We start from the raw sequence: 10,790 nt of genomic DNA, 5'->3' as shown, positions 1-10,790 counted from the left end.
AAAGACGTCTTGTCTGCTGATATTGTTCATATCCGTGTACATCGATATCCCACATTGCTTACACGTACACACCACACACAATGAAATAAATAGAAACTAGAACGACTTTCGGGGATGGGCAAAGATCGAGGAATCTCTTTCAATGGAGCGAGTTAAGGGTGTTCGATTCAACATCTCTCTGTACGTCTGTATCTCTGTTTGCCTCTATGTCTCTCTCTGCCTGTGTCTCTCTGTCTGTCTATCTTTCTCTGTCTCTGTGTTCCTCTTGTCTGTGTCTGTCCGCCTGTCCTGTCTGTCTGTGTGTCTGTCTAAAGCACAGCAAGTTGGCACAGTAGGGGGCACAGGTGGTGCATCAGCCAGTCATTTCAGTCATCTCAGTCGACCAGTGGCACCTGGGTTTGCCCCGTGACATGCCAGCGGGCGTTCGACACTTCACTTGGCCTCAAGGTGCACATAGCCTGGCACAAGCGTCGTGGTGACGTCACCACCACTTAGTGACCAATGGCGGTTGTTGTTGTCTATCATAAAATAATAAACCACTAATGTAGACTGTAGCCTGCTATCAAAGCAATTTTGCTGACGGTTTCCATCTGAAGACGGAAGCTTGTGTTGCCTCCAAAACGTCGTGATTTAATTTCGTTTTCATTTATTTTATTTTACCTACGTGTCTGTGTTTAGTGGGGGTGTGCGTGTGTTTAGTGGGTGTGTGCGATTGATCATATTAAACGTACTCAATTAGCATCAATTAACATGAAATACACAATAATAATTTACATTTCCCAATTTTATTGAATATTTTTCTGAAAAACAATACATACAACACTGTGTCACCTGCCGTTCAGATTTGGCCACAGCTGTTCACAAACCGCATAGCCAGCATCTTAAACGCCTTTTGGTTTGACAAAATATAAATCGGAGCAGGCTGTTACGGTATAATAACGACGTGCCCGCTAAACTCAGGCCCTCTTATCCACCGATGAACGAGGAAGTTTAACAAAACAACGAAAACAGAAACTCACACAAATTAAGAAGTAAGCTAAAGTAACAAAAATATTTGGGTTGCTTTAATCAAAACACACCTCCATATTGATTAAACACTCACGCAAACATTCCCCCCCCCCCCGACTCGTGCATTTATACGTTGGCCGAATGCGAAAGCCACAATGCCACACAAAACGCGTTCTAAGGAGATTTGAACTCTCAACGCTCTGGGTTACAAACCCAGCGCCGAATCCCCCGAGCCACGAGGCTGGGTGCTGGCGTACCCCCCGTGCCGTCGCGAGCGGGTTAGCGGGGTGCCCGCGCTCTGCCGCTCGAATCTTAAAAGCGCAGACGGTCGCCTCCGATTGAATCTCGACGGAAGAATGTCACGAAGACCTTCAAAGTCGAGACGATCCAAACGGCGGCGGCGCGTTGGGGGGGCCGAGTAAATGGAACGTGGGATGGCGAAAAGCGATTGAGCGATAACGATGCCCGAGAGTAATACTAGCACGCTAAACCCAAGACTTGCCGGACGCTTCGCCAGCGTCTTGCTCGGGGGGCTCCTGGTGGGGTCTCGGCGTCACCCCCAGCTCCGTCTGAAGTTTCTGCACCTCGTCAAGGAGCTGCCACAATTCTGACGGTGACATCGCTCTGGGACCCGCCGTCGATTCCGGCTCGACGGCATCTGCCACCCTAGAAACGAGTCAAATTTCAAGAAGAGTATTTTCATTAACAAAAAAATATATATACACTGTCCATGATAGAGGGGTTTTTTTGGGTTATATTGCATGTATAGTGTAGTGTATAGTATAGTGTATGGTGCAGTGGATAGTGTAGTGTATAGTAGTGTAGTGTATAGTAGTGTAGTGTATAGTATAGTGTAGTGTATATAGTGTATAGTGCCGTGAAGGACTGAAATCCTGCAGCGCCCACAAGGTCCCCCTGCTCAAGAAAGCACATATACATGCCCGTCTGAAGTTTGCCAATGAACATCTCAATGATTCAGAGGACAACTGGGTGAAAGTGTTGTGGTCAGATGAGACCAAAATGGAGCTCTTTGGCATCAACTCAACTCGCCGTGTCTGGAGCAGGAGGAATGCTATGACCCCAGGAAGAACACCATCCCCACCGTCAAACATGGAGGTGGAAACATTATGCTTTGGGGGTGTTTTTCTGCTAAGGGGACAGGACAACTTCACCACATCAAAGGGACGATGGACGGGGCCATGTACCGTCAAATCTTGGGTGAGAGCCTCCTTCCCTCAGCCAGGGCATTTAAAATGGGTCGTGGATGGGTATTCCAGCATGACAATGACCCAAAACACACGGCCAAGGCAACAAAGGAGTGGCTCAAGAAGAAGCACATTAAGGTTCTGGAGTGGCCTAGCCAGTCTCCAGACCTTCATCCCATAGAAAATCTGTGGAGGGAGCTGAAGATTGAGTTGCCATACGTCAGCCTCGAAACCTTAAGGACTTGGAGATCTGCAAAGAGGAGTGGGACAAAATCCCTCCTGAGATGTGTGTAAACCTGGTGACCAACTACAATAAACGTCTGACCTCTGTAATTGCTAACAACGGTTTTGCCACCAAGTACTAAGTCATGTTTTGCAGAGGGGTCAAATACTTATTTCCCTCATTAAAATGCAAATCAAATTATAACATTTTTGACATGCCTTTTTCCAGATTTTGTTGTTGTTATTCTGTCTCTCACTGTTCAAATAAACCTACCATTAAAATCATATACTGATCATTTCTTTGTCAGTGGGCAAACGTACAAAATGAGCAGGGGATGAAATACTTTTTTCCCTCACTGTAAAAGAGTAAAGCCAGTGGGTTTTCAAAGTACCTTCCTTTTACAGAAATACATTTCACGTGAGCCCACCGCATTAAAACAATGCTCAGCTGAGCGGGGCGAGCCACGGGGGGGGGGGGGGGGGGGGGGCGGGGAGCACCTTTGTCACGTTCTGTAACTCACGTGACTTCTGCCGCAACAATGTCTGGATGTTTCGCCTGAGGATGACTGCTCGTGTTGTGATCGAAACATCGTGATTTCTTTTATTATTATTTTATTTTTTCTACCTACGTGACTTTACTGAAAGAACCAAAGAGTATGAAAGACGTCTTGTCTGCTGATATTGTTCATATCCGTGTACATCGATATCCCACATTGCTTACACGTACACACCACACACAATGAAATAAATAGAAACTTGAACGACTTTCGGGGATGGGCAAAGATCGAGGAATCTCTTTCAATGGAGCGAGTTAAGGGTGTTCGATTCAACATCTCTCTGTACGTCTGTATCTCTGTTTGCCTCTATGTCTCTCTCTGCCTGTGTCTCTCTGTCTGTCTATCTTTCTCTGTCTCTGTGTTCCTCTTGTCTGTGTCTGTCCGCCTGTCCTGTCTGTCTGTGTGTCTGTCTAAAGCACAGCAAGTTGGCACAGTAGGGGGCACAGGTGGTGCATCAGCCAGTCATTTCAGTCATCTCAGTCGACCAGTGGCACCTGGGTCTGCCCCGTGACATGCCAGCAGGCGTTCGACACTTCACTTGGCCTCAAGGTGCACATAGCCTGGCACAAGCGTCGTGGTGACGTCACCACCACTTAGTGACCAATGGCGGTTGTTGTTGTCTATCATAAAATAATAAACCACTAATGTAGACTGTAGTAGTGTAGTGTATAGTAGTGTAGTGTATAGTAGTGTAGTGTATAGTGTATAGTAGTGTAGTGTATAGTGTAGTGCATAGCAGTGTATAGTGTATAGTAGTGTAGTGTATAGTGTAGTGTATAGTGTAGTGGATAGTGTAGTATATAGTGTAGTGTATATAGTGTATAGTGCAGTGTATAGTGTAGTGTATAGTGCAGTGTATAGTGTAGTGTATAGTAGTGTATAGTGCAGTGTATAGTGTAGTGTATAGTGTAGTGTATAGTGCATTAGATAGTGCAGTAGATAGTGCAATCTAAACCCAAAAACCTTGATTATGAATAATTGTTAACGCCGTAATGTATGAACGTTGCGAGCGCTCACGAAAGTCACCCGGTGCGGTTCCCGTCAGAGGAGGCCCCCACAACCGAATGGTAGCTATACACTACACACACAACATCTATATACATAGCTATCAAACATACACTACACTATACACTACACTATACACACAACATCTATATACATAGCTGTCAACACATACACTACACTATACACTACACACACAACATCTATATACATAGCTATCAACACATACACTACACTATACACTACACTATAAACTACACACAACATATATGCATAGCTATCAACACATACACTACATTATACACTACACTATACACTACACACAACATCTATATACATAGCTATCAAGACATACACTACACTATACACTACACTATAAAGTACACACAAAACATCTATATACATAGCTATCAACACATACACTACACTATACACTATAAACTACACACAAAACATCTATATACATAGCTATCAACACATACACGACACTATACACTACACTATACACTACACACAACATCTATATATATAGCTATCAACACATACACTACACTATAAATTACACACAAAACATCTATATACATAGCTATCAACACATACACTACACTATACACTACACTATAAACTACACACAAAACATCTATATACATAGCTATCAACACATACACTACACTATACACTTCACTATGCACTACACACACAACATCTATATACATAGCTATCAACACATACACTACACTATACACTATACACACAATATCTATATACATAGCTATCAACACATACACTACACTATACACTACACACACAACATCTATATACATAGCTATCAACACATACACGACACTATACACTACACTATACACTACACACAACATCTATATATATAGCTATCAACACATACACTACACTATAAATTACACACAAAACATCTATATACATAGCTATCAACACATACACTACACTATACACTACACTATAAACTACACACAAAACATCTATATACATAGCTATCAACACATACACTACACTATACACTTCACTATGCACTACACACACAACATCTATATACATAGCTATCAACACATACACTACACTATACACTATACACACAATATCTATATACATAGCTATCAACACATACACTACACTATACACTACACACACAACATCTATATACATAGCTATCAACACATACACTACACTATACACTATAAACTACACACAACATATATACATAGCTATCAACACATACACTACATTATACACTACACTATACACTACACACAACATCTATATACATAGCTATCAACACATACACTACACTATACACTACACTATAAACTATACACATCTATATACATAGCTATCAATACATACACTACATTATACACTACACTATACACTACACACAACATCTATATATATAGCTATCAACACATACACTACACTATACACTACACTATACACTACACACACAACATCTATATACATAGCTGTCAACACATACACTACACTATACACTACACACACAACATCTATATACATAGCTATCAACACATACACTACACTATACACTACACTATAAACTATACACAACATATATACACATAGCTATCAACACATACACTACACTATACACTACACTATACACTACACACACAACATCTATATACATAGCTATCAACACATACACTACACTATACACTACACTATACACTACACACACAACATCTATATACATAGCTATCAACACATACACTACACTAAACACTACACTATAAACTATACACAACATCTATATACATAGCTATCAACACATATACTACATTATACACTACACTATACACTACACACAACATCTATATATATAGCTATCAACACATACACTACACTATACACTACACTATAAACTACACACAACATATATACATAGCTATCAACACATACACTACACTATACACTACACACAACATCTATATCCATAGCTATCAACACATACACTACACTATACACTATAAACTATACACATCTATATACATAGCTATCAACACATACACTACATTATACACTACACTATAAACTACACACATCTATATACATAGCTATCAACACATACACTACACTATACACTACACTATAAACTACACACAATATCTATATACATAGCTATCAACACATACACTACACTATACACTACACACACAACATCTATATACATAGCTATCAACACATACACTACACTATACACTACACTATAAACTACACACAACATATATATACATAGCTATCAACACATACACTACATTATACACTACACTATACACTACAAACATCTATATACATAGCTATCAACACATACACTACACTATACACTACACTATAAACTATACACATCTATATACATAGCTATCAACACATACACTACATTATACACTACACTATAAACTACACACATCTATATACATAGCTATCAACACATACACTACACTATACACTACACTATAAACTATACACAACATATATACACATAGCTATCAACACATACACTACACTATACACTACACTATACACTACACACACAACATCTATATACATAGCTATCAACACATACACTACACTATACACTACACTATACACTACACACACAACATCTATATACATAGCTATCAACACATACACTACACTAAACACTACACTATAAACTATACACAACATCTATATACATAGCTATCAACACATATACTACATTATACACTACACTATACACTACACACAACATCTATATATATAGCTATCAACACATACACTACACTATACACTACACTATAAACTACACACAACATATATACATAGCTATCAACACATACACTACACTATACACTACACACAACATCTATATCCATAGCTATCAACACATACACTACACTATACACTATAAACTATACACATCTATATACATAGCTATCAACACATACACTACATTATACACTACACTATAAACTACACACATCTATATACATAGCTATCAACACATACACTACACTATACACTACACTATAAACTATACACAACATCTATATACATAGATATCAACACATACACTACACTATAAACTATACACAACATCTATATACATAGCTATCAACACATACACTACACTATACACTACACTATAAACTACACACAACATCTATATACATAGCTATCAACACATACACTACACTATACACTACACTATAAACTACACACATCATCTATATATATAGCGGTTGGGGAGCTGATGGAACCAATATTATTTCCCTTCCACGTGACTTTAGCGAAAGAACCAAAAATAAGAGACAGCTTTGTTTAGAGCCTAGTCTCAAACAGTGTTAGATGAGAGGACAATGCCACTACGAAGACATTGACAGCTCGGGGTGAGACACACGAGGCTCTAAAGAAAGCTGTCTCTGGTGTGGAACAATCAGTTTCAAAGACAATGCATCATCATCATCATAGACTACCAGAGCGTGTTTCTGTTTGCATGTTCATTACAAGTACCGTGTGTGTGGCCAATGCAGTGAGATGATTCCTTGCAAGAGGTTTACGTTTGGTGTTATCACGTTCACACAGCTGTTTTACTGCTAAAAAAGGGTAAAACAAATTCTTATATCTTGTTACTGGCAAGGGAGGTCCCATGATGTTTTTTTGCTGTTGTCATCATCGGCGAAACGTCACGGAAACTCGAATTGTAGGCGTAGTTGGGGGTCACTCTCTGACACGCAGCCGGCGAGTGTCGAGCCGGTAGCGACCCGGCACGTTTCGTTTCCGTGACGCAACGCCGCTACTACAAGTTGGCGGCTTTGACGAGACGACGCTTTCGTTTCTCGCGATCCAACGCCGAAGCCGACAACCTCCGTCCGCGCGCCGAACTTTTTCCGCCCCCCACCCCTCCCCCCGCATAGCCGACCGTGGCCAACCGCGCCGTCGAGGCCCCCCACCTGCTCCGTAGCCGGCGCGGGCGCCACCCGCTCAGCGAGTCGTGGATGGTGCCCAGCCCCAGGTAGGCAATCTCGGACAGTTCGAGCAGGAGGCTGAGACCGGCGACCGCGTACATGACCAGAAGGAAGACGGTCTTCTCCGTGGGGCGCGACACAAAGCAATCGACCCGGTGCGGGCAGGGGTGACGGACGCACTCGAAGCGCGGGGCCACCTCCAGGAAGCCAACCTCGGCCAGCGTGCGGGCCAGCAGCTGGAGGGTGTAGGCCACCATCAGGCCGTCCGTCTTGATCCTCCACCGCTCGTTGTGCTGCTTCCCCTCGCCGTCTTCTTCACCCTCCTCCTCCACCTCCTCTTCCACCTCCTCCTCTTTCTCCGTGCCTTCAATCACGCGGTCGGGGCCGCCGGTTCGCTTGGCTCGCTTAGTTTGTTCGTCTCGCTTGTACTCGATCCTACCACGACAGAGAGCGGCGGCGGCGTCGAAGTTTCACCCCTCGCTACGAGCGAGCCACCGTCGGGACTCGAGGTAAGTGAAAATATTTACCTTCCTTTAAAATTTGACGCTTTATTTACTACTAAGCGGGAAGCACCCGGCGTTGCCCGGGGGAAAACATATATTGAAAAACTTCTCAAAACTTAAAACCATAACATATACAAATGGAAAAAAAAAAACTTTGATCATTGCCTCATTCGTAAAAACTAAAATGAAACCCAACGCGCGGCGTAAAAAAACGTACGCTCGTGCGCCAAGATTCGATTCTTTAGATCGCGCAAAGGAATCGAAGGTTGTAGATTTCTTTAGAATCAGCCTATTCCTGTTTAATCGATACCACAAAGCTCACCAGATATCGATTCTCGCCACACTTCATCGTCATTTCCCCACCCCCCCCCCCAAAAAAAATAAGTGTATTTGTATGTTTGCATGGTGTACAGTATGGAAAGTACCCACATGGCAAATTTCAAGTTTGTTGCATGTCGGGAAGTACGCTAAACATTTTGAACAGACACATACTCACAACTTTGCCTTTTATACATATGCAATTATAATATCGCATGCAAATGTATTATATTTCTTATTGTTGAAGAGTTTAACAATGCTTCCCTTTTTGCTGTTGAATCGCAGAATATTTTACGACACTGACCGTGTGCGTGTTTAAACACAGCGCACATTCGCCCTCCCGAACTGAACTAGCCGTTCGGACGTACCGACGGGGGGACTCGGGAACGGAACTCCGTTCCTAAGTCAAGGGGAAACCTTGCCGGCACTTTCACCGTTCAAACTCGTGACCAAATCGACGGCGCAACCTAATTAAAAAACAAATTAAAACATTTCCAACTGCGGGCAGCCATTCAAATTTCCACCGTAGCCCCCCCCCCCCCCCCCCCCACTGTGAAAACTCCCTCCGAGAACCTCGGTACCTGGTGATGCGATGCACTGCGAAGCCGAGGTACAGGATGGTGGGCGTGGCGACCGCGATGATCTGGAACACCCAGAAGCGGACGTGGGAGAGCGGGGCGAAGCTGTCGTAGCAGACGTTCTCGCAACCGGGCTGCGCCGTGTTGCACGAGAAGCGGCCCTGCTCGTCGTAGTAGATGGACTCGCCGGCGACCGTCGTGAGAACGACGCGAAAGATGACGAAGGTGGTGATCCACAGCTTGCTCAGGAAGGTGGAGTGCCGATGAACCTCCTCCAGCAGATGTGTGAGGTAGCCCCAGCTCATCGTGGCCGCCGGTCTAATTCAGCGACGCCGCTGCGGGGAAACGTTCACCCGTGTTTGTACAGGCACTACTCTACTTACAAACATTCAACTTCAGGACTTTTAGAGATAATAAAAAAACCTATCCCGTTTGTCCAGTTGCCCGTTTGGAATGAGAGTCGTAAGTTCAACCTCCACGCACAATAAATGGCAGTGGTGGCATCTACATTGGCAGAATGTGAAGAACCAGTGGCATCTACATCTGCAGAACATGAAGAACCGGTGGCATCTACATCTGCAGAACGTGAAGAACCAGTGGCATCTACATCTGCAGAATGTGAAGAACCAGTGGCATCTACATCTGTAGAACGTGAAGAACCAGTGGCATCTACATCTGCAGAACGTGAAGAACCAGTGGCATCTACATCTACAGAACGTGAAGAACCAGTGGCATCTACATCTGCAGAACGTGAAGAACCAGTGGCATCTACATCGACAGAACATGAAGAACCAGTGGCATCTACATCTGCAGAACGTGAAGAACCAGTGGCATCTACATCGACAGAACGTGAAGAACCAATGGCATCTACATCTGCAGAACGTGAAGAACCAGTGGCATCTACATCTACAGAAAGTGAAGAACCAGTGGCATCTACATCGACAGAACGTGAAGAACCAGTGGCATCTACATCTACAGAACGTGAAGAACGAGTGGCATCTACGTCTACAGAACGTGAAGAACCAATGGCATCTACATCTCCAGAACGTGAAGAACCAGTGGCATCTACATCTACAGAAAGTGAAGAACCTGTGGCATCTACATCGACAGAACGTGAAGAACCAGTGGCATCTACATCTACAGAACGTGAAGAACCAGTGGCATCTACGTCTACAGAACGTGAAGAACCAATGGCATCTGCATCTGCAGAACGTGAAGAACCAGTGGCATCTACATCTACAGCGCTGGTAGCGGCCATCGGCAAGTCCAATCAAGTTTCAAGTTTCATTTATTAGGTGTATAGCCCTGTGAGTCATGCGGCTCTTGAGTTCGGGTGCAACCGCAACAAACAAAATATGAACAGAGAAACATCTTAAAGCGACGACGCGTAACGGAAACA

General features: G+C 43.2%; 1 protein-coding gene across 1 annotated transcript; it reads right to left on the bottom strand.

Moving 5' to 3' along the window:
• Window positions 1-766: 766 nt before the first annotated feature.
• LOC142915698 (gap junction gamma-1 protein-like) lies at window positions 767-9,722 on the bottom strand. Its single transcript, XM_076061395.1, has 3 exons — window positions 9,395-9,722; window positions 7,978-8,427; window positions 767-1,674 (listed from the first exon to the last, which is right to left on the bottom strand). Exons 1-3 carry the CDS (start codon window positions 9,694-9,696, stop codon window positions 1,494-1,496), a joined length of 933 nt encoding a protein of 310 aa, XP_075917510.1. The 5' UTR covers window positions 9,697-9,722; the 3' UTR covers window positions 767-1,493.
• Window positions 9,723-10,790: the final 1,068 nt, after the last annotated feature.

Source organism: Petromyzon marinus, unplaced genomic scaffold, assembly GCF_048934315.1.
Source record: "Petromyzon marinus isolate PM22_M1 ecotype Great Lakes invasive population unplaced genomic scaffold, UKy_Petmar_22M1.pri1.0 PM_G_Scaffold_34, whole genome shotgun sequence".
Taxonomy (NCBI): Eukaryota; Metazoa; Chordata; class Hyperoartia; order Petromyzontiformes; family Petromyzontidae; genus Petromyzon; species Petromyzon marinus.
This window is presented reverse-complemented; position numbering and strand designations above follow the sequence as displayed.